This window comes from Lepidochelys kempii, chromosome 13 (assembly GCF_965140285.1).
Source record: "Lepidochelys kempii isolate rLepKem1 chromosome 13, rLepKem1.hap1, whole genome shotgun sequence".
Taxonomy (NCBI): Eukaryota; Metazoa; Chordata; order Testudines; family Cheloniidae; genus Lepidochelys; species Lepidochelys kempii.
In genome coordinates, this window is record NC_136392.1 from 25,453,827 (window position 1) to 25,478,717 (window position 24,891).

Genomic DNA, 24,891 nt, shown 5'->3' on the forward strand with positions numbered 1-24,891 from the left:
GGGGGGCGGGGGGGAGAGCATGAGTCTTTTGCTCACCTGGCAAGATGTGGGTTTTATAGATATATATAATCCACACCTTGCCAGGTGAGCAATAGACTCAAGCTTTTTCTTTATATATTTGTTATATATCTATATTGTTTGTGATGGTGTTGAAGCCGTACATCACTCTAAGGCCTTGGCTTCCTCCCACCTTCTTCATCACTGTAGCTGACGTTTCAGATAGTTGATCATTATTTTTCTTTTTTCTGGGGGCCTTTCCATTGAAGTGGGTGGGAGACACGAGTGCCTGTTTGTCCTTAAATCTGCAAGTTCATTTCAAAACTTGCCTGCAGTTGCATGAGTGATAATAATAAACATGATTTTTATTTGAAAAGCACCTTACCAACCAACTGCAATGCTCTGTTGTTCCTTCACTAACTCCCCTTTCCTCTTCCCCTGTTCCTCTTCTCCCCCTTGGCCCTTTCAATCATATTCTTTTTCAGTGCTTGGTGGTGTATGCGTGTGTGCTCACTGTTCTTGTATTCAATAAAAGTGAAATAAATGTGTTTGATGCTCAACCAGCTTGTGGCCTGAAACTGACTTTTCTCTGATCTGGTCAGTGGAGAATTAGAAGAGGAGCTCTAGACCCAGGTGCTTTACAGGTTGAAAGCATGCCTGGGGGCAGCACTGAGTGAGAGCAGGACCTTCCGTATCTTGGTACAGGACTGGGCAGAATGGGGACAATTCAGGGGTCTATTTAATGCAGAGGTTAAATGGGGTGGGGTTCCTAATTTTCTTCCAAGCTTCACACACAAAATAAGCTCCATCCACACAAGTCACCAGAATGAGATGCTGCTCACACTACATTCTACAATGTTCAAAATATGAAGGTGCGTGCTCTCTGAGCTCCACTGGACTGGTGGTTCCCCCTTGGTGTGGCTTGAATATGTCCATGGGCTTTCTTAGGCTTCTTGGGTCAGGCTCCTATTTGATTGGGTTGGAAGGGGGGGCCTGTGGGCTTATAATACCAAATACCAACCACTTGTGGCACCAAAACGAGACAATACAGTAAATTGTGTAGATCTGTGAACCTCCTTCTTTCTTACATAAGGAATAAAATAGTTTTCTGGAAGCTGAAATTCTGGAGAATGAGGTAGCAGTTTGATAGAGGTGCTAGTACACTGAACCATTGCGTACCAACTGAATCCAAGCCTGGAGATGGGGCAAGCTGGGACCAAGAGGTTGGATGGGATGTAGTAGGTAGATCGAAACTTAGAGCAAGATAGGTAAAATTGCCATCCATTTGGGAATTAGGAGTGGGCTGGAAGGTGCATCCAATGAAGTGAGCTGTAGCTCACGAAAGCTTATGCTCAAATAAATTTGTTAGTCTCTAAGGTGCCACAAGTACTCCTTTTCTTTTTGTGGACACAGATTAACATGGCTGCTACTCTGAAACCTGTCCCTGAAGAGTTTCTTTGTAGGAGAAGGACAAGTTTTGTCTTTGTTTCTTCCCTGGACTAGGATGGATGGCATGACGGAAAGCCACAAGTGGATTTCTACTAGTCAAGTCAATGACATGCAATTATTAACAATATTTATGTTGAAACATTATTTTGGAGATGTTTCATGCTCGGGGTGTATTATTAATGCTGTGTGGATATGACGTTTTGGAGTCCAACCCAGACCAGTACGAGGCTAACAAGCAAACAAAAGTTAAAATTTGCTTTCTAATGGCTCAGATCTAACTTTACAAGCTACAGTCTTTGTTCAAGGTAGTTCTTCAAGTGAGGGGACATGTTGATTCCACCCTCGGTGTGCATGCAGCCCGTGCAGTTGTTGGAAATTTTCCCCTCAGTGGTACCCACTGGGGTCGCTCCAGGGCCCTCTGCAGCTGCACGTCACTGCATGCCAGTATAAAGGGCCCAGCTGCCCCCAAACTCCCTCGGGTATGATTTTAATGTGTGGGACTCCTTTTTAAAGTTTAGAGATATGCTGCCAGAGGAAACTAGGCAGGAGTTCTCAGAGTTAATCCATGAGTGGAAATGTGTGGTGAGCTCTTCTTCCCTGCAGGTTAACTCAATGGCTTCTGCAGTGGCCTTGCACATGAGCTCTTGGCTGCAATCCTTGGGGCTTCTGCAAGAGGTCCAACAGATTTTACAGGATCAGCTCTTTGAAGGGTCTTTTCTGTTTTTGGAGTAAACGGACTCCAAGCTTCATTGCTTAAAGATCTCTAGGGCAACTCTAAAGTCTCCTGGATTGTACGCTCCAGGCCCATCCAGAAAGCAGTTCTGCCCACAGCACTGGTACTTTGTCCTGGCTCCTTAGCAAGACCTGCCGAGAAAGAAGAGCAGGGATTACACAGGTAGACCTTCTCCTCCTCCTGCCTCTGTATCAATGCCTGCCCCATCTAGACACCCAGGGGTGCTAAACAGGCCTTTTGATAGGTTCCCAGGATGCCAGATTTCATTTTCCCCATATTTGCACACCACCTTTCCCACTTCCTCAGTGCTTGGCCCGGATCACCTCAGAGCACTGGGTACTCAGCGCTGCGGAAACGGGATATACGCTCCAATTTATTTCCCTCCTCAGGGACCACTCTCACAAGGAGCAGGCGGAGGCTCAGTCTCCTTCAGGTAGGAACGCCCGGGAGCGGGGAGGGGCCCAGAACCCAGGCTCCAGCTCCAGCCCAAGTCAGTGGCCCTGGACCAGATGTGGTTGTCGCTGCTGTGGAAAGGTATCAGCGGCCGGGTCGTTAGCTAGACACCCTCCACCGCCGCTAAGAACATGGCGGATGGAGTCAGGGCCCCTGACACGTGCGGCCTCCCTCCCTCAGTCACCTTGGTAACGCCAGCCTTGGAGCGCGGGGGGGCCCTTTCGGCGGGGGCAAGGGGGCTGCCCGGGCCGCTTTCCCGGTGGGACCCGCTGGGCTGGCGGAAGTAGCCGCTCTTCCGGGCCCAGCGCTCGCGCGCTGACTGTGAGGCGCGGAGCGGGACCCAGGTGCGCAGCGCGGCTGAGACCCGCCCCCCCAGCGCCCGGGGCCGGAGGATTTAACGCCCTGGCTGAGCAACGTAGGTTTGTCCCCGGCGGGTGACGGGCGCCGCGGGGTTGTACCCGGGAAGGGTTCACAGGGTCGGGGGGGGGGCAGACCGGGAGGGGGAAGCCGGGGGGGGGGGTTATCTGCTGAGTATTTCTATAACTACGCCTTGTAAAATCTTCTCGTTCACTGACGCGCGCTGCGGCGAGCGGCGTATCACGGGGCTGTAGGCTGTGCTGCTTCCCACGATCCGCACTGGAAGGGCTGTGCGTAGTTCTTGTGCTTTCGCTGGTAAGTTTTTAGGACTTTGCCTAGCTGCCGAATATCATGGTTCTGCTCTGGCTTTCCCCCCTCTCGCCTCGCCTCGTGCAGTGAGGTGCTGCTCTGAGCTCGGGCTGGGGTCATGAGGCTGCCTGCCTCGGCACCTATGGCCTGTTATTTATTAAGCACTGGCTGTTCTCCTTACTGTGCAAGGCACAGACATCGAAACGGCCCTGCCTCAGGGAGGGTAGTCCAGAAGCACAGCATCAGGCTATGTTAACTTGCAAAGGTTTTAATAAAACATGCTGGATGGACGCATCTGTGTGTTTATGCAGTACACGTGCAATGTGTTTGCCCTATCCTAGATTCCTGGTAGAGAGGCCTGGCGTAACGGAAGGAGCAGCTGACAAGATGGCAGAGATGCAGATAGATCCAGACCTGGCCAAGAGACTCTTTTTTGAGGGTGCCACAGTTGTCATTTTGAACATGCCTGAGGGGACAGAGTTCGGCATTGATTACAACACTTGGCATGTGGGCCCCAGATTCCGGGGAGTCAAGATGATCCCTCCAGGTATCCATTTCTTCCACTATAGTTCTGTCAACAGGTGTAACACCAAAGAGACGGGTCCCCGTACTGGCTTCTTCTTAAGCCTGCAGCAGCGAGACTTGCAGATTCTGCGCTGGAACTCATCGAATGAGGAAGTGGACCTCACCCCAGCATCTGAAGAAGAGATTGAAATAATGAGGTCAAACCTCCAGGAGATGGACAAGTTTCTTGGGCCATACCCATATGAGACCCTCAAGAAATGGATCTCCCTCACTAACTTCATCAGTGAACCAGTGATGAAGAAGCTGCAGCCAGAGAGTGGACAGATCTGTGCCTTTTCAGAGGTTCTGCCGGTTCTGGCTGGTAAGCACACCAAAGACAGAGCTGAACAGAACCTGCCCCGATATGACTCAGAATGTAAGAGCTACGCAGAAGGCCTGGCCCGACTGCCCAAAATGAAGCTGAAGGCTGGCACTGAGATCCGGTTCACAGAGATGCCAAAGCAGATGTACCCTGATGGTGCTACTCCCGAGGAAATAACCAGGCATAGCATGGACCTTAGCTATGCTCTGGAAACAGTGATTAACAAGCAGTACTCCAGCCAGCCCCAGGATGTGCTTGGTGAGTATAAAGGCTGTCCCCAGAAACAGAGTAATCGTAAACAGCCTTGAACGCTTAACAGCAAGAATGGTGTCCAACAATCATTATAGTCTGTAGCAGGGGTGAGCAAACTATGGCCTGCGGGCTGGATCTGGACCCTCAGGGCTTTGGATCTGGCCTGTGGGATTGCCACCGCCGTGGCGCCGCGGGCCCCACGCCGCTCCAGGAAGCGGCGGGCACCACATCCCTGGGGGACAGGAGGACAGAGAGCTCTGTGCACTGCTGTCGCATCCAGGCACCGCCCCCAGCAGCTCCCATTGGCCGGGAGCGGGGAACCACAGCCAGTGGGAGCTTTGTGGGAGGTACCCACAGTCAAGGGCAATGTGCGGAGCCCTCTTCCCCCCCCCCCCCCCTCCAGGAGCTGCAGGGACATGGTGCCAACTGCTTCCCGGAGCTGTGCGGGGCCAGGGCAGGTAGGCAGGCACGGAGCCTACCCTGGAGCCACTCCAGGTAAGCAGCTCCGGGCCGGAGCCCGAACCCCTCCTGCATCCCGCACCCCAACTCTCTGCCCTGAGCCTCCTGCTGCACCCCAACCCTCTGCCGTGAGCCAGCTCCTGCACTCCACACCCCTCCCTGCATCACTGCTCTAAGCCCCCTCCCGCACTGTTCACCCCCTCCTGCACCCCAACTCCCTTCCCTGAGCCCACCCCTGGTCTATAGTATGAAACTGGGAATCAGAACACTTAGGTTCTAGTTCCACTCTTGCCTATAAATTAGCATTTGGATTTTTGGCAAGTCTCTTAGCCTCTCTGTGCCTCCAGTTAGCAAGGATAATACATTCCCTGTCTCACAGGGTGTTTTGAGGCTTAATGTTTGTGAAGCATTTTGAGATCCTTAAATGAAAAGTGCTTTACAGTGCAACTTACTATGCATGAATTTTCAGAGCAGTGTGTGGAATGTTAGTATTGCTATGGGTGTGTCTCTTTTCCCCTAATGTTCCTTTCACAAAGGTCTCTGGGGTCTTCTCCTCCATTGTACGTTGTTTGGTTCCACCTCTCCTGGCAACCTGTCAATTAACTAAATAAACAAAAATGCCGCTTTTTAAAAGAAAGTAAACCACCACCCTTATGTTTATCTATATATGTTTTAATCGAAAAAGGTGATCACTGGGAACAGGCTGGATGGTGCAGTTACAGTGCTGTTGCCGGCACCCAGTGTCGAGAGGCAAAACAACAGCAGGGTTTCGTTACCCGGTGTGTTTCACTCAATAATCACAACGGGGTGGAGAAGCAGAAAAGTTTATTTGCAGCTGCAAACAAGGTACAGGGAGAATAGAATCTCAAATCCTGCACACCAGAGCAGGTCATTACACACACTTTTATATTCCTTAACGCTACTGCACTACATATTAGCCAATTAAAACTTTGCACAAATACTCTGCCTTCCTTATATGGTTTACAACAATGTTTATTTCCTGCAACCTCTAACAAGCATTCCTAGCAACTTAAACAACCAGCACAGTCTGTCTGGCCTTGTAACGATCTCCTACTAGCTTTAACTTGGCATCAGCAAACCTTACACTATAAGGCATTATCTGCGGCTACAACATTGTTTTAAGAGCAAAAGAGCTTACTCAAACCAGCCAGGCCTGAATTCTATTAAGGGGGGTTAAGAAGAAGCCCTTAGGCCTTCAGCAGGGAGACTTCCTCAACCCTTATGGCGTTCCATCCCCTTGACTTAACTAGTGGCCATGCCCTGGGGTCTTCAACAGTGCATTGAAATCATTAATTGCAGCATGATGGGTATAGGGTGACCAGATGTCCTGATTTTATGGGGACAGTCCTGATATTTGGGGCTTTTTCTTATATAGGCCCCTATTACCTCACACTTCCTGTCCTGATTTTTCACATTTGCTATCTGGTCACTCTAGAGGGGTGTCAACATAATTGTTCAATTTAGGAATAGAGAAAATGGGTTATCCTAGAAATAGGAAAGTGCGACAAATAGGACATCACTGTGACATGCAGAAATTGGTCAGTTGGTTTTGGCTGCTACAGCACTTTACCTGTAGCCATTTATTGTTAAATTCCAGTTTTCATTAAAATAACTAAGCAGCAGGGAATCTTGAACGTGGTAAGCTTTTCTCTCCCCCACTCCTCCCATATTAGAGCAGCAGTGGCAGAAAGACAGGGAAGAAGCAAGTATAGGAAGTTGAAACCTTCTCTTGTGCTCCGCTGGTGACGCCTTCTGGTAGGATTTGGGGATTGTTGTGAGGAAAAGCTTTGAACAAAGACTGTGCTCATTGTACAGAAGAATGTGACATGCATTATTTACTGACATATCAGAAATTACCAGCTGGCGACCCTCAATAGAATTGCTGTAATTAGCTGCTAACTCCATTGGAAACAATGGCAATGTCTGCTACAAGTTAATGCCAGCTCTATTGAGGACTCTGAAACCAAGATGAGATGACACTGTTACCCTCAAGATAAACCCTGGATGCTTGGTATTTACTAGAAATTCTTCTCATGTCCTCCTCATTTTATGTGTTAACTCTCTCCCTTCTAAAAAAGCAGAACTCTATTCTGAAATATTCTAGGAGGTAAAAATAGCTAATGTCCTTCCCAGCTAGCTACCGTTTCCTAGTGCTCTGCAAGAAGCATGAGGCGACACTATTGGCAAAGTGAGTGTCTAAACAACAATCTGGTAATTCCGAGCCCTGCCTGGCAAAATAAGGCCACATCTATACTAAGGGCTATGCACTGCAGTGTCATAGTGTAGATGCTAACCTACAGTTTTGGAAGGGATTTTTCCATTGCTGTTGGTAATCCACCTCTTCGAGCATCAATAGTGGAATTCTTCCATCAGTTTAGCATAATCTGGGGTTAGGAAGGCATATCTACAGCTCTCCGGGATGTGGATTGTTCATACCCCAAGCACCATAGCGATGTCAACCTAACTTTTAAGCATGGACCAGGCCTAGGAAAGCAGAGCTGCTGTAATGGCAATATCACATTGTCTTCTGCGCACGTAGTATCATAGATTGCTCTTGTCGCCTGTCTCCTTGTGTCCATGCTGTGGTACCCACACCACTGTCTAGTTATGGCGGCAGCAGCAATTTCCTTGCTGCCTCTTTTTGGACATGTGGGCTCAGGAAAGGCAAGAAGAGCCAGAGAGAGATCACTATTCCCTCCTAGCAGCTATGAGGCAAGATTGTGTTTAAATGGAGTCACAGGAGACCACAAAATCTTGATATGATGTCTTGGCTTTGTGTTGTAATATTTCAGTAATAGACAGAAATAATGTTTTTGACAACCCAAACACCAGAGCACAGTCTCTGGAAATCACTTGGTAGTGAGATTGTTTTCAGACTCCATTTATGAATGCTCATGATGAGGTTAATGGTCATTGCTATAACATATCCTCTTTGATTGCGCTATGCTTGCTTCTCAGTCATATAGTCAAGGGGGTGGAGAGTGGTCAGTGCTTGGAGGACTGATGACTGTTAATATAGCCATGAGGAGTACAGAGAGCTATTTGTATGTCAGCAAGACAAACCCAGCGAATGTATGCAAAAATCGACATTGTCCACAAGAGTAATATAATCCTCTGTTCCACTTAGGGTTGAATGACTAAAGTTTTTCCCTGTCTCTTTTTTTCCATGCCCTCCCTTGACTGGGTGTTTCCAGCCGAGCTGCAGTTTGCTTTCATCTGCTTCCTAATTGGGAACGTGTATGATGCATTTGAGCACTGGAAAAAACTTGTGAATGTTTTGTGCAGATCAGAGGATGCCATAGGGAAGCATCAGGTCCTCTACACCAACCTTATTTCTGTCCTGTACCACCAGCTCAGTGAAATCCCAGCTGACTTCTTTGTGGACATAGTCTCCCAAGACAACTTTTTAACCAGCACCTTACAGGTAAGTTACCAGCTGTGCAGGTGGTTTGGGAAACAGATGTATGAGGATTCTCATGAGAAATGAGTGGGCATACAAAGCCAGACTCAACCAAATTCAGAGGGGAGTCTGGGGGAACATAACCTTGTGTAAGATACATTCTTTCCCCTCTCCCCCCACCCCCACAAAATTTTGTGTTACACGTTGCTTACACACACAACCCACTTACACATCACCTCTGAATTTGACCCATTGAGACTGTATGTATGGGAGTCTTAGGAAGCGTAAATGGAGTTAACCCATATATAGCAGGACCAGCAGAGCAGTGTAATAAGAAAAGCAGCTAACCGGAGGAGGCGTGGGAGCGGGGACACTAAATCTTTTGTGCCTTCTAGGCAATTAACACTGGTCTTATGTATCTTAAGTGAGAGTTAAGCTCCAGTCCATTCTGATGCAGTATGTCTATATTAGGGGTATCTGCCTGTGTAAGTAAATCAATGTAGTTGAAGAAGTACACATTTTCTTAACATAGGCAAGGCATTAGACTCCCTTACACTAAACATTAGTAAGGGGGTTTGCCTGAGTGCAAGGGGATCTAACTTTCTGAATTTGACACATTGTAATTGAAATTTTCCTTTGTAGCAGTTTAAAAGTCCACTGACACTGATTCAGATTGGTTTAAATTGTCAGATGATTCTGTTCATGAAGAAGTTGGAGTGAAGCCCTTTTTGAACTTAGAGCACTGGCAGTATCAAAGAGGACCCTTCCCCATCCCCCTTGTCTTGGGCTTTGTATGATGCTTACTTGTTTGCCTTGAACCAGACTGTTATCCAGTGGGAATTTAGAGAGAATTGCCCAGAGTGCAAAAAAGTCTGCATTGGTGCTGACGCAGACACAGCAAGGCTTTATAATCCAGCACAGCAAGATCTGAAGGACGTTCCTATAAAATAGCTCCCCTTCATTTAATCATGCTAACATCTTTCTAAATATTCATAAAGATTTAATAGCTAAACAAAATTCCATTTTCTGCCTCTAAGTTTTCCTCTTTAAAAAAACAACAACCCAAAGACACATACATGCGTGTTTAGCAGTGAAGATTTTTATTTTTGGCAATAATTGTTCAAGATGTACTGTAGATGATTTGTAGGCCTTGTGTACCAACCACCTCCTCCCTTGTCAGATTGATCACATTTCTGTATCTGTGACTATTTGCTGCTGCTATAGAATATTTCAATATCTTAATTTAGAAACTAAGAGGTGCTGTTTTCAGTGTAGCGAGTTCCTCCATCGGCTCCTAACAACTCTCACTTACGAGCAGTTTCGATCAGTGTCACAATGCAGGATAGGCCTGTTCCCCACAAACTGAAAGTAACTTCCTAAAAGCTTCCTTCTACTGCTATAAAAACATTATGAAGCCGGTAATTAACATAATCAGTTGTATTAAAATGAACATTATTTTTACAGTCAATAAAACAGTAAAATGAAAATTAGCCAACCTGCAACATGTCCCTCCATGCCAGCTTCTTAGGTTCAACGTATGCAATTTAACTCTGTGGTCTGATGGGCTGAGCATTGCTTAGCTGTTTTAGAATGTTAAGGCACGTCTACGCTGCTTTTAAAAAAAACAACAACCCCTGTGGCCACAATTCTCAGAGGTTGACCTGGTCTTTGAGACTCGCTGCCTCGGGGTTATTTGCAACGTAGATATACTTTTAATGAGCAAAAGCTTTGATTTAAGGATACACGTCCTCAACAGTTGCCAATTATAGGAAATATTCATGTAACTAAAGCTGGCTGGGAATTTTTTTATGAAAAGTTGTTTACCAGAAAATGCTGATTCATCAGAATTGAAACTGTTGGTCCGGAAGTGTCAGTTTTGATACATTTTCTGTTTTTGAAAAAAAAAAAATTAAATTTTGTTTCAAAGTTGAAACATTCTGTTTTGACATTTTTGAAGTGAAAAGTTCAATTTTTTCCATTTCAAAACCATTTGCATTTAGAAATGTAAGTTAATATACAATAAAAATGTGAAAAAATTTAAAATCTTAAAGGGTCAAAACACGTTAAACATTTTGAAATTATCGAAACAAAACAGTTCTGCTGATCTGATCTGAAACTTTTTTGGATTTTCAGTTCACAAAAATTTTGAGATTTCAGCTTTTTGTTCCAATTTGTGAGGGAAAACTTTCTGAAATCTCATTCTCGGGGGACAGGAAAACCGTTTCCTGCCCAGCTCCTCATGTAATCCATTGGCAAAGTATGTCTTTGTCTCCTCTAGTGGTGGACCACGTACGAAAATATTAGCCTGCTACTGCTTTCAGCTAGTGGACTTGGAGTGGGATTTTTAGAGGAGCGGCTTGAAGCCAAATCCTGTTGACTGTCAATGGGATTTGGGTACCTACCTCCATTAGGCCTTTTTGAAAGCCCAGCTTTAGCCTATACTGCTGAAGCTAAAGAACTGATGCTATTATGTGAGAGGTCTTGGGTTCAGTGCTCACTGCTGGTGGTCATTGCACTCATAACTGCACAAAAGAAAAATGCGTTTGGGTTAAAGCCAGCTTTTTGTCACTAAAGGTTCTCCACTGACATTACTGCTGTCTGGTTCTTGGTGCCGGTGGAGTACTGTGATTAATTATTTGTATTCTAGGAGTGCCTAGATGCCCCAGTCATGGATCAGGGCCCTATTGCGCTAGCTGCTGTACAAAGACAGAACAAAAAGAGCTTACATTCTAAGCATAAGATGGATATACAACAGACAGGCAGGGGAACACAAGGAAAAGAACAGATTTAATAATTTTATTAAGATGTTAAAATAAAAAAAAATGGTACAGAGTTTAAGCATAGAAATTTCTGGTTATCAGGGAATAAGGTACAGATTATCAAAAGGTGTGAAATTTGGTTTAGGAACGGATGGCGTAAAGAATACATAATCTGCAATCTCCCTGATTGGGGGTAAAAGGTTAACGGGTCAAAGTACAGACATTGAGATATGGGGGTATGTTGTTCATATAATGGCTATGTTCAGGTGTGGAGTACGAGTGGATATGATGATGAGGATGGATTTTCATTTGGTGAGATTTAATGTTCACTGAGTTTATGGTTCCAGTTCATATGGTCCAATGGAAAAAGTCTCTCGGTCCCTTTCTCATAGTTGATGCACGATGTCGTACCGGCTCACACCTCGTGGTGCTGTCGGTGGCTGGTGATGTGTTCGATGTAGATACGTAGTGAACTCACCTCTTACCACACATGCCTGGGTAAAACACACAGCACTGTTGGCACCAGAGAACAATCTTAAAGTGTAATTGTAATCAGAAAAGTGACATGGTAAAATTGTCTGCTTCTTACAGAACCTGTCCGCTCATTTCACTGATCAAGTTTATTCCTGCTAGCACTTTAGAGTCATTGAAACCATGGGAATGGGAGCTGGACTGTATTCCACCTCTTGCATGGAACCTACCCCTAAGCTTCAATTGCAGAATCCTTATTCCTGGTGGTAGTTGAAGAGGCAGAAAGAACACAGCTTGATTTTCATACCCTAGGCCTAGATTGAGTTTTTGCAGCACTTGAAGTTTAAAAAAAATATTTTTTTGGCTTCTATAAGAACAAATTTGATGTGTAACTTCTTGAGCGGGATAAATGTAGAACCCCAGGATCTCACTGTTAGTCCCTTTTTTAATACTGGCCTCATTTTATAGGAGAGTTTTGTTACTGTTTCCCTGTGAAGAGGCAGTTTCACAGTAGGATGAACAAGGAAAAAGCAAACAGTTATACACAAAGCAATGAACTTTGCCATTCATTTTCAGTGTTTTCTCCTGCTGTCTATAGATCTCTTTTGAATAACAGCATTCTTCCCAAAGGGGATTTACCTTCAGCTTGATCCTGCAATGAAATTCTTTAGCTTAGAGCATCAATTTGCTGTGGAAATGAGTTCTGTGTCACAAATTCAAGCAGGAGGAGAGAGGGGCTCTGAGGCTGAAAATCCTGTTTAGTCAGACACTGCAATAACTGTCTGAAGTGCCACAGAAAAACTGTGTGTGTGTGAAAAGTTAATGGATTTATGTGTAAGTGAGACATTAGAAAATCCCTCCTTTAGGGCCTTTTCAGGTTGCAGCTACCTGTGTTCAAGGATCTTCAGGGGATGTCCGTAATGTGCACGATGATTAGAAATTTGAATTTTCAAACAGGTGTTCTAGGGGACGCCCTCCATTTCTCCAGTCTCCAGGGCAGTTTCTACAGGAGATCCCTGCCTGTCCTCTAAGACACTGGAAATGCTGGAGAACCATATTGTGGTCACATGTTACAGCAGACAAAACTGTGGGGATCTGCTCCATATCTAGCCATAAAGAAAGGGAAGGTGGTCCTGCCCCCCAGGTCAGGATGCATGCTTATGACTCATGCTATGAGCTCTCAATCATGCAACAGCTAGTTCTAATTTGGATTTGGTTTCATCTGCCTAAAATATCTGGGGTTTATTTTTAAGCGTTTGTTACGGTGAGAAACTAAAATTGCTGGGCCAAAGGGGACACTACTGTAGCACACTCCCTCCTCCCCTCAGAAAAAAGCCTCATCAGTGCACGTCAGTCTGGGCCTAGGTCTCTCCTCAGCTGACAGTGCTAGCTGCTCAGCGATGGTATGGTATGGGCAACTGCTGCGAAGGACATGCTGTTTTCATAGGCGGTCATCTTATTTGAATCCCATTCTCTAGAGGGAAGGAGATTGGTACTTCTAAGCCTTTCTGCTGTCCACTTCCTTCTGTTTAGCAGCTATAAACCATTACCTGCAGGAAACTTGGTCTCAAGAGAATAAACAAGACCAAGTCTTTGACTTTGCCCTTAAAACAAAAAAAGGCTCAAGTCTCCAAGGTTCACAGTTCCAACTTCTAATGCCTGCCTAGAACTCTGCAGTAGTGCCTGTATCATTGCTGTTTAAAGCTGCGTTAAGTGTATTTAGACAAAATGTCTCGTGGCTGCCCTTTGGCTTTCAACCTCTAGTCATTGAGCTGGCCTTTTCTTCCACTGCTGTTGTCTTTTGTGGATGGGACATTGAGAAGCCCGTAAATAAGTGACTTAAGAGTAAAGGTTTAATTCACTTTCAATGGCATCACTTATATGGTGGGGCTTCCAAAAGAGTGTATGTTTAACTCTATGCATATCCCTATTTGAAACAGGACTCCACTCATTTGTCTGTTTTCAAAGATTAAGAGTCCTGACCCTCGCTGAGTTTGTGGAATGAAGGCAGTGTTTATCTTGGCTATAGAGTGAAGATGGAGACTGCAGTGCCTTGTTAAGGAGCCGCCTGTAGCCCCATGGCCATTTCTGAAACCCTGCAACTAAAGTTCCTCTCAAGCCAGACTAACCTGAAACTGAAATCTGCCCACCCCATAGATGGACTCTTTGACCTCAGTCAAGGCAGGGAAAACGTGCATTTATGCCACCTCTGTGATTATCTTACTGACTTCTAATGTATTCTTTTAGGTGTTTTTTTCCTACACCTGCAGCACCACCGTTGACAGGACACTGAGGAAAAAGGCAGAAAAATTTAAAGCCCACCTAACTAAGAAATTCAAATGGGACTTTGAGGCTGAACCAGATGACTGTGCCCCCGTGGTAGTGGAACTGCCAGAAGGAGTGCTATTGGACTGAATGAAATGCTGTCTTGGAACCAAGCACTGTTTGTGTTTGTTTTATTTAGCTTATTTTTCTTCCCCTCTTCCCGAATTTGCCAGCTTTCTTAATTCTGTATCTTGTCCTCTGAAATGAACTTGATCCCCAGCCGATTCCTGCTCCTGCTATAGAAGCAGATCTGGGAAGCCCAGAAACATTGCATATTCGGTCTCCAGGCCAGAGCTCTTTCGTTGTGGGCTTGGGCATCATTCTACGAGCCATTGGGAGAGAGTATACCCACATGATGCCATGCATCCAGGGTCACTTTGAGTACTTGGGCAACTTTTATTTCCTTAACTTTCCTGCAACTTCTGGTTCATGGACATAACCACCTGTTGGATGGCCGTAGCCATCTTATGTTGAAGAAGCCCCACGTGAAACTATTTGCCTTCTAGAGTCTGGAGCCTGTACTCTAGCTTGATGCCTTTAAAATTAGGAGGTAGGTTGAACTACCATGTGATCACTATATCCTTCTCTAGCCCCAACCTATGTTGATTGTACTTCTGCAATAGCATGCTGCGATGGAAAAAGAATATCCTTTACTAAATCCTCCTTTTCCATAGCTCTGACACTAAAATAACCAGATCAGAGTAGTAGGATAACACCTTTACGTAAACACTGGAAACACTATATAATTGCAGTGGCAGAGAGACTGAATTTGCTTAGCCTGGTGTAAGAGAATCTGAACAGTTTGGTAACCAGAAGTTGAATTTTTGGGCAGTAGTCACCTGGTATTCAGAACAAAAAGCCAGCCATGAGATATAAGGTCAGATTTTTCACTGACTGTCCTTGTGGTTTGAGATCTCTGGAACTCTTCCTGTAATTGTTCTTTGCTTCTCACTAATTATCTCTCATTAATAATCATGTGAGGACTCTGGTGTTCATTCAGAACTGAATTCTTATCATTGTTATCCTGTAGTTCTTACTCTGTGTAAGACAGTGTGGTTTTTTGTTTGTGTTTGTTTTTAAACAAGAATCCCTACTGTTGTAGGGATTAGGCTGTGTTCAATTTGCATGTTTCTTTCTAGATAGTTAGACTCCTTCAGGAATTTGTTGTATACGTGCCCAACACGATAACCTACTTATTAGTCTTTCACAATAGTAGTTCAACATAAATCTTCCTGTGTTACTTTCCTACAAAAATACCCCTACAGTCTTTTGTGTGTGAATTATTTTAGCCAAGTTTTATGTTAGTCTATTATTGTCCCAACCTTACCACAGCAGTGTCAATGTTATTGTACTCGTCACCTTGAAGTAAAGTATCAGTGATTTTTCTCTCATCCAAAGACAGCTCAGACTGAGGAGGTAAACTAGCATAGTATAATGCAAAATCCTGTGTGGTGTCTGTGAGAGGAGACGTGATACTGTGCCTTTGAATAACCACGTACCAGTCACAGAAATAAGATAGGAAAAAATCTGTTAAAAATCAATGGCTTTTCTTTTTTAAAAATAAACTTGTTTAAAATGAAATCAATGTAATACAAAATATTAAGGACTACATTTATTATAATTTCTTAAATAATTGAAATAAATATGCTGAATCCATAAGCCTCTATCAAATACTTTGATTTAAAGACTGCTTTTCTGCATAAAGAAAGATGTTTTCCCCCTGATTCTAACTTTTTGAAGTCCAAGTAACTTAGGAGATTGTCATTTTCAAGAGACTTAAGCGAGTAGGAACTTAAGCTGCAGTTACTTTCACTGAAACATATTTGAAAAATTTCCCAGGCTGACCTGAAATAATCAGTTTAATTCACTGGCTACAGTTAATCCCTCTGTTTAATAAATCATTCAGTTATAAATGTGAATCATCTTGATGAGAAGTTTATGCATCTAAAGCATTTAAGGTTATTTTGTTTTTAAAAAAATTAAAAACTGGAATTTAATGAAACTTACAAAACAGCAATCATCCTAATGCAGCTTGACACAAATGATGCACAAAAGTTAATTACCTAGTAAATAAGCATTTTCTAACATGCTAAAAATGTATAGTTAAGAATCTGAAAATATTAAGCTATATAATTGCTCAAATAATTGTTATATCACCAATGAGAATGCACCTTTCTTTCAAAAATAATGGAAGTAGCAATGGAAAAGTTGATTAAAACGGGTGATTTAAATCAATCCACCGTGGTTACGTGCAATCTCATCCACTATCGTCAGCCATTGTAGGATTGTTCTCTAGTGTATATTTATCTAGTGTTTTTGTTCTGTCTCGTTTAAATGAGTTGAGTAATGAGGGTTCTCGGGAGACCATTTCAATCTAACAGGTAACACCATTAGCAAAGTTTTACTGCCTAGATCTTCCTTTGCTCAATTTCATCTAGTTAATGCAAGTGCTATTTCTTATACCTCCCCGCCCCCCTCCTCCTTCGCATATTTATACCCTTCAGGTACTTGTATTTGCAAGTTGTATTTATACCACAGCAGCTATTTATACTTGTATTTATACCCCGGCAGCTATTGTTCGGTCAAATTACCCAGAATTGGTGTTTCAATGCTTTCATCATAAATAACTTTATTTTTGTTTTCACTGGCCTGATAGGGCTCTGCAGTACGAAGCCAAAGAACCATATCTGATTTCTCCATCTGCACTGACCTGCGAGTGCTGCAGAAACACCATGGCTCAGTGCTAAAGCAATGTCTTACATTGCTCTGCAGTGACTGCTATGCCTCATCCAGAGCAGCATTGAGCTCCAGTCCCTTCTCATCTGGAAGGCAGGCTCAATATGGTGCCTTGTGCTGGGGTGGGGAAGGAGAGTTCGCTGTAGTGACTCCTTCCCAAGGGATACATAACAACCTAAGGCTGTACAATATTCTGTTTCTGTAGATCATGTCAAAACTTTATACTTTGTATGCTTGATGTTAGTTTTAATGTGATTTTATTCTACAGGCTGGTAATAACTTTAAAAATGATTTTTATTTTATTGTTTACATCTTAGAAATTAGATAAACATTTTATTTTCTCAATTACTGGTAGAAAAATTAACTGCCACCCACTTTTTTGTAGTCATTTCTGCTACAGATAAGCTTGATTGGTAGCAGTCTTGCTCTCTCTTAGATCATCATTATGCACATACATTATGGGAAACTAATGAAGCATAGGAGATGAGGAGTTTGCAGCAGTGACGCTTAATTTTCATTTTGCCTGTCACTCTTCAAGTCAATCGGTTTCCTTGGACAGGTGTAATTGAACAGTGACAAAAATTGCACATCTCAGCTTGTCTGTATGCATGAGGCTTCCTTTGTGATTTCCATCTCCTCTCCATCTGCCTGAAAAGCAAAGTCCATTTGTCTCTGTATTTTCAGGTGGATTTGTGCCAGTGATGACCAGTGATCCATCCATTTAGTCTTTTATAAGGCAGCTTCCTTTCTAAGCAGCATGGGTATTTGTAGTACAGTAGTACCCAAAGAGCTTGAACAACATTGTGATCCCATTGTGCTGGATGCTGTACAAACACACAAAAAGAGACTGCTCCTGTCCAAAAGAGTTGTAATCTAAACAGTGGGATGAGGGGAGAGGGGACTAGTTGTAAAACACAAGCAAAGAAGTCAGCGGGAAAATCCATATTTTTAAAAGTCTCTCTGAATACTTAACCTCTCTTTAAATTTCAGAAATCTTTTAATCCTTGTCTTTTTTTCTGCTTATATTTAATGGTAGCCTCTTTCTATTTTCTTAATAATTAACTTCAGCCTTTTCAGTTCATCCATATTCTCTTTGTTTGTTAAAGTTAACCTTAGCCTGTCCTGTAGTTTGTTTTGTTTTGTCTTTTCTATTAAATATTTACGCTTTGTCTTTTACCCAATTTTAAAAAATATTTAGTCTCAGGGAGAAGTTTTCAAAAGCACAAATGGCGGTTAAGCACATGACTACCATTTGTGCCTTTGACAACCCCCTCCTTAATCTCTCAGTGGCTTAGCTGATGGCAAGAAAAAACATCTATATTTATATCCACATACCTTTCTAGAGTAAATTCTTTCTCTCCTGTTGTTATGGCAGATATTTGGAGTAGCACTGAATAAAGCCTGCATCTGATTCTTTTGAGGGAGGGCTAGCATAGAGTTTTAGGAAAGTGGAGATCCGTGTCTTGTCCTTTCCTCCTTTGGAGGAAGGGAAAAGAAACTTTCCAAGTGTTGTTATGGACCAACTTATTCAACTGCCCTCTACACTGTGGAAGCTAACCCCCTTGACTTGCTTTAAAGTATATGGGCTGTGGAGGGATGTTCCCATGTGAGGTGAACTGCTAGAATTTCAAAGCTAGTTTTCCTTGAGCGATGCTTGGTGCCCTATACAGATCCCCTCACTACAAGGCTCTCTTACTGCATTCTGTATTCATTACAATACTGGCCTTTGACTCTGGGCAGTAGCCCTGCAGTCAGTGCTCTGGCCTGCTGAGGCATGTATTATAAAAGACTATACAGTGGAATTGGAGCATGTTTGGGAGAAGGCTAAATACAGCATGATCATTCTGTAGCATGTAATTAATGTATGAGTCACATTGACTCCTGTCACCTTAGGGGTCTCATTAAGAGACCGTAAATAAGCCGCAAGGCAACCTTACCAAATGAGTTAGAGTAATCAATATGACAAATCTCACTCTCTCATTCATATATATATATGTATGTATATATATACACACACATAGTCCCAAGCTGATACTTTGAATCCATCAATTTAGCTTGCTCTATCACCTACCTCTGTGGTAACTTGCTTGGAGGGTTTTGCATTTACGTGAGGTGGGGGGGGGGAGCTGCCACCAAAGCTCTGCAGTTGCAGAAATAGGTCACGCTGCTGAAGCTTTGCCAATCAGGTGCCAGGGCTGAGCATTGCTCGCTTCCCAGCGGAGCTTATCTCCGGTTTGCAGTGGTGTTCATCAACTTCAGCTTGAAGGGCTTTGTGATCCTCCAGGGATATGAAACAAAGAGGCTGGGCTCGCATTTGTCACAACATCTTTGTAAGTTGAATTGGCTGCTGACAGCTCTCAAATTTGTGGAGCCAGGAAGCAGGTTGAGGGGGGAAGGCGAGCCTGACAGAGGGGTAACATCCAAGAAAACCTCTCTCTACAATCCTGGCAGCCTTTTCAATAGACTTATTTAAAGATAGGTTTCAGAGTAGCAGCCGTGTTAGTCTGTATTTGCAAAAAGAAAAGGAGGACTTGTGGCACCTTAGAGACTAACACGTTTATTTGAGCATAAGCTTTCGTGAGCTACATCCGATGAAGTGAGCTGTAGCTCACGAAAACTTATGCTCAAATAAATTTGTTAGTCTCTAAGGTGCCACAAGTACTCCTTTTTATTTAAAGATAGTAATTCCTGTACCGTGGTCTATAAACAACCCCTCACACACAAACTGAGTTCAGAGTTACATTTTTCTCAAGTACTTAAAAGTTTCCAAGATTGCAAATGCAAAGCTGGAACAGTTGGAGGGTTTTCATACCCCACATACTTGCATGGCTATGGGGTTGGTATTTCAATCCAGTGGTGGGGAGTCAGGGCTTTGCTCCATTGAATGGTGATGTGGAATGATGGTCTTGTGTTAGGAGTCCTGGCCTAACCCTATATTCCTAAGTTCCATTTGCAGCTCTGCCTCTGACTTGGAGAGTAACTTTAGTCTCTGTGGGCTAGGGTTTTAAAGACATTTAGGTGTCTAACTCCCATTGATTTTAATGGAGTTATGTTCCTAAATACCTTTGAGGAGCTGGGCCTCTGGGCCATGGTGTGCCCATCCTGTAAAAATTGCCCCACAAAAGAGTAATTTAATAAACCAGTTAATAAATAAAGCTTATTTCTTATACAGCACTTTTCAGCAGTAGATCTCAAAACACTTCACAACCTTAGTATTCTTATCCTCGGGACACCCCTCAGAGGTAGGGCAGTGCTATTGTCCCCGTTGTACAGATAGGAAACTAAAGTGCTAGATGCTAAGGGACTTGCCCAAGGTCAGAAAAAACAGATCCAAGAATTGGACCTAGGCCTCCCATATCTAAGGTTAAGAGCCCTAACCACTAGACAATCTTTCAACTTGATTAAAATGTGTCACAGAGCAGTGAAGTCATCTATCATGTCAGCTACAAAACTTAAGCATTTAAAAACGAGGTGGAGATCAGTATTGGGCGCATGGAACTTCATATGGGGAGGGTGCTCCATGTGTTGATCTCTCCAGTCCTGTATAGAATGGGGGGCGGCAGTTATCTCCACAGCACTGTCTCCCTGGACCTCTCCTCCCCACAAAGGCTCTTTGCTGGTCTATAAACCATACAATATGCTAATAAGTGGAATGGCAGGGGCTCTGTTCGGGACTCACGTTGCCCCACCACCAACTTTACACCTAGTGAAGTTTGCTGCCTCTGGGTAATGCCCTTTTCCTTCCCATACAAGAAAAGGTAGGAGCTAAAGAAAAAAATTAGGGAACGTTACTGTCCATAGCTGCTTCCAATTCCCAAGCACCAGCTTTCTCTAAAAAGGCATGATGTGAAGGGAGATTATTTGAGTAGGGGAATGGGTGGGCCAGTTTAGAATGAGTTAAGGTGATTTGATTTAAATCAGTAAGTAGGAAACAGTTAAATAATCCATTTTAATTTTGTTTTGCATTTGTACTTTTTAGTAGTTTTCCTAAAGAAAAGTTCATTCTCAGTGGTTGATATAACCATTTGATTTGCAGTTAAATATAGCCTTTACAGTACATCTGGTACTACTTTTTGCTAACCAGGAGGCTACCCTGTTTATTTAACCAATTATATAGGTTCACATACCTTACTGAGATTCTTAAAGTTGACATTTTTTGTTATGTTAGAAAATGGTGAATAACTCAGTCTTCATTTACTAGATGATTTTTTTTTACTTAGAATTTATGTCAAGCTGCATTTAGATGGAAATTGGAAGTCAAAATGTGCAAAACCAGCATTTTAAATTTTATTAGATAAAACTACAGTAAATGTGCTGGATACATAAGAAAGTAAGTTTAAAAAACATTTTTTGCATTTCAAACTGATTTATTAAACAAAGGAAGTATTAACTGTAGTTAGTAAATTGATGGATTGTTTCAGGTCAGCCTAGGCCAGAATTTGAAAGGTATTCAGATGCAGATAGGAACATGGTGGAATTTTCAAAAGTGCTTGAACAAGCTAGGTGCCTAACTCCTATTGAAACCTGTGGGAGTTAGGCACTTTTAAAAACCCTAATACGCACCTGTCAGCATCTTTAGGAGACTAAATACCTTTGCAAATCTGTCCTCATGTCCTTTAAGTTTTTAGAATTGGTAGATCAGATCTTCTCTTTCAATCTATGAATGGCACCAGCTGAGAGGAAAATGAGCTTTCCTGCTTTTTCAGTTCCCAGTCAGTTTCTTAGCTTTGAGTGAACTAATACAAATGAAGAAAATGCTACTTTTGCACCTAGTAGCTAAACTGAAACCTAAAATAATTAAAAGCAAAAGCTTTGCTGCAGAAGCAGCAAACTCTGAAATAACTTCTATTTGGAAAAGTGTAAATACCAGTATTTGCTCCAAAATCATATACTTAATGCAGTAACACTAACATATTTATAAATCTTGAGTTGACCTCAGAAGTTAAATGCTTTCCCCTGATTCTCTGTAATTCAAATTTGAGGAGAGATCACTGGTGCACCATATTTTATTTAATTTATTTATTTATTTAAATGGAGTATCGGAGGTTTAGGCCTCAACATACATTGCTAGTTTAAAATTTAATTTTAAACAGATTTTAAAAAATAAAATGTATTTAAAAAGCTGATTTAAATTTAAAGAAAGCAAAATTTATTTTTAAAATCAGTTTTAATCACTCTAGACCTACTTAGCAGTGTAAATAAGTTGTATGGGAAAACCCTTGCACATTTAGTTCACTGATTAGACATGGCCCCAGCTGGTGGGAGGGTTCTGTGTATATTGACTAGGAGCAGGTGGGTCTTACTAAGCAAATAAGTACATTATTAATGGAAAACTTGATCTGGAACAGAGATTCCATGTCAGTTAGAAGGGAAGAGCCATCCTGCTCTTGTATGCATGTGTCAGCTACAGTGTGAAATCCTGTAAGACAGTCATTTCTTCTTATTGGAAATAGGAGGGATGAGTTCTTCAATAATGATTTAATAAGCTCCTGGGCAGAAGAAAGCAGCAGTGTCTGGGTTAGAATTGATCTCCCAGTAGCAGAGAGCTCCTCTGGGAACCGGTAAGTGAGCTGGTTGCAGGTTTTCATCCCTGCAAGAGCATGTATTTCTTCACTGGGGCTCTGATGGGCATCCTTCTTTATTATTTTGTAGGAATGTTTGCTGGGTATACAAAGCTAATACTATAGTTGGAGAGCTAGGAACAGCAAGGGTTGCCTAAGTGTTTGAAAAACCCCAAGAGGGTTTTAATAGAGTCACTCATAACTTTACAAATTTCTGTTTTAATCAAATTTTATTATAACCAGCCTTGCACCAAAATGGCTGTTACTCTTGTGTTATGGGAGAGGATCAATAGAAGAACCTGATCTGCCTTCTCTGCACTGTTTGTTATTTTGACCACTTGAATCATGGCCCTTGTAAGGGAAACAATCCCATAGACTTTAAAGCCAGAAGGGACCATCATGATCATCTAGTCTGACCTCCTGTGCATTGCAGGCCACAGAACCTCACCCCCCCACTGCAGTAATAGACCCATAACCTCTGGCTGAGTTACTGAAGTCCTCAAATCATGATTTAAAGATTGTTACAGAGAATCCACCATCTACACTAGTATAAACCTATCTTTATAAGAGAGTTGTTCTGTGCACAATGAATAAGGCAGAGGCCTTAGATTTCTTGGCCTTGTCTAGCCTTGTAGATCCAGATAAGAGTTTTTCTATTAACCCTAAGAAATGCCATTTAAAAACTTCAAAAGCAGGTTGCACAGTTAAGCAATCAAAAAGTTAAATTTGCATGTGCAACCTTGTACTGTGTGCCATTAATTACATACTTAAATGTGATCTGCTTACTTATGGGTTTAGTGGCAAGTTTTATCTTAGTGAAAGGACAGGCCAGAATTGTAGGACATCCTTTTTTATGATGATTAAGCTGATTGATGCCTAAAGGTGCAGAGACAGCTGAGATGTGCATGTATGGCTGGCAAAGTACTCCTCACGGCTATGGACCAAGATATGTTCTGAGAGATTCTAGAGGTGAGTGGAGCTGGGAGACAGTGTGGCCAGGCCATGCCATCCAGTCATTCTCTAGTAAATTAATCTAGAAGCAGCCTCAGGCCCTGATTCTTCAGATTGCGATCAGGTGCTTAACTTTATGCCCCATGAGTAGTATCATTTAAGTCAATGGGCCCGACCCTTACCTGGTGATGACTTCAGCACCAACTCTCCCTAATTGAGTGTGTGGCCCAGGGACTGGTCAGGCACATGTTTAAGTTAACACACAACAAGTCTTTGCAAGATCAGGGCATTCTAGTGTTAGGTATGTAACCCCAAAGGCGTGACTTCTCTGGTGGCTTTGGTCTCTGGGTAGGATTTGACAGGGCCACCAGCCAGCAAGGATGACTGCTTCAGGAGGAAAAGTTGCTCTGCAACTCCTGCTTGTGAACTAAGCAAAATCTGTTTGTGGCTTTTTTTTTTTTTTTTGAACAGCCATTCTATCTGAAGTTATGATTTTTTAACTCTACTGTGGAGCATCAGCGTGAGCCTTACAAACATTTAAAAGCCTTTCAATTTGCAATCCAGCAGGGATCTGTTGAACATATTACCCAGCCATGATGCAGGCTCATTTGGGGCCTTTAATAGGTTTCCTTCATTAGCAGACATCCACTTGAGAGAGGCGCTCATGCCGACTAGAGGTGTTCGTTTAACGGGCTTATTCTCTTAACGAGGCTAATAACCATTATGATGTGATGTTCCTTATGGGGGTTTTAGTCACTCCTTGACAGAAGTAGGCAGGTCAATAGCTCCTATATTACATGTTCTGCCTTCCTTATTCTCTGCAAGACACCCTTCTAAATGTAAGAAGGAAATTCTTTCATTGTTGATCTTTGTCAGTTCTTTTCATTTGGCAAAATATTGCTGCTGCTTCTTCTGTGTGACTTTCAACAGAGGTAAAGCTGACCTGTTTTTTTGTGTGTCCATCCCATACCCAAACCTTAACGTGGCTAATTACATCCTGTCTCCCTAATGCTGCCATTTCCCTTGCCTACTGAATTCTTCCTCGCTTTTAGCTCTAAATTGTTGTGGCGTGTTGCAGCACTCTAACGATTGTGTGTCCGTGGTGGTGGAAGTATTCCTGTATGTTCTCTGTGCAGTTGATAACCTGCAGATCTTTACAAGGAGCAAGCAGTTATGGGCCAGATGATTATCTGGGATAAATAGGCGTGACATTTCGCCAGCAGAGTATCTGGCCCTATATATTCACCAGCATCATCTGCAATACAAGTTGAGGAATGAGGTTTGTTAGGGAACTTGTATCTCCTCAGCTGACTTGGCACAATAACAAAATACTGGGCCTTGTAGGTCCTACTTAAATAGTGTTGTGGGTTCTTAAAAGGGAATTCAAAATACTTTAAAATCTGAAGGATCTTCCCCACTGAAGTGACATTCTCAAGACAGGTCAAACTCTGGGGATCCTCCAAGTGTTTATCCCCTTATGAGTCAAAGATTTGACTGTAGTATTTTCACACCAATATTTTCCCTTGTAAATTTTGAATAGTTTCTTTTCCATACACTGCTCTGGTTACCACAGCAAACATCCTTTCAGCTGGTTTTAATGGTGATTTGAGGAATTACATGTGTCAGGAAATGTTTCCCGTGTGGTAACTGGCCACTTTTATGTGTAGAGTGAAGCGGTGATGCTCTACAGTCACCTACATGCCCAGATCCTGGGGGAGGAAGGGGTGTTAAATTAACAATTTGTGGAGTAGAGATTTGATTTTCAGCTTTAG

The 24,891-nt window shown here is 42.9% G+C and overlaps 1 protein-coding gene across 3 annotated transcripts; it reads left to right on the forward strand.

Moving 5' to 3' along the window:
• The first annotated feature begins 2,870 nt into the window (after positions 1-2,870).
• AAR2 (AAR2 splicing factor) lies at positions 2,871-17,783 on the forward strand. 3 transcript variants are annotated; one of them, XR_012154706.2, is made up of 5 exons: positions 2,871-3,047; positions 3,640-4,442; positions 8,111-8,340; positions 13,794-14,421; positions 16,528-17,783. XR_012154706.2 is itself a non-coding variant. In XM_073309839.2 (4 exons), exons 2-4 carry the CDS (start codon positions 3,686-3,688, stop codon positions 13,959-13,961), a joined length of 1,155 nt encoding a protein of 384 aa, XP_073165940.1. In that variant the 5' UTR covers positions 2,871-3,047; positions 3,640-3,685; the 3' UTR covers positions 13,962-15,452. The 3 variants fall into 3 exon arrangements, 2 of the variants coding, with proteins under 2 accessions (XP_073165940.1, XP_073165941.1); XM_073309839.2 differs by lacking the exon at positions 16,528-17,783 and having other exon boundaries at positions 13,794-15,452; XM_073309840.1 differs by lacking the exons at positions 2,871-3,047; positions 16,528-17,783 and adding an exon at positions 3,153-3,304 and having other exon boundaries at positions 13,794-15,452.
• Positions 17,784-24,891: the final 7,108 nt, after the last annotated feature.

Coding starts and splice junctions, on each gene's coding strand:
- AAR2 (XM_073309839.2), top strand. CDS start 3,686: ATGGCAGAGATGCAGATAGATCCAGACCTGGCCAAGAGACTCTTTTTT. Junction 4,443..8,110: donor CCAGCCCCAGGATGTGCTTG/GTGAGTATAAAG, acceptor GGGTGTTTCCAG/CCGAGCTGCAGTTTGCTTTC. Junction 8,341..13,793: donor TTTTAACCAGCACCTTACAG/GTAAGTTACCAG, acceptor GTATTCTTTTAG/GTGTTTTTTTCCTACACCTG.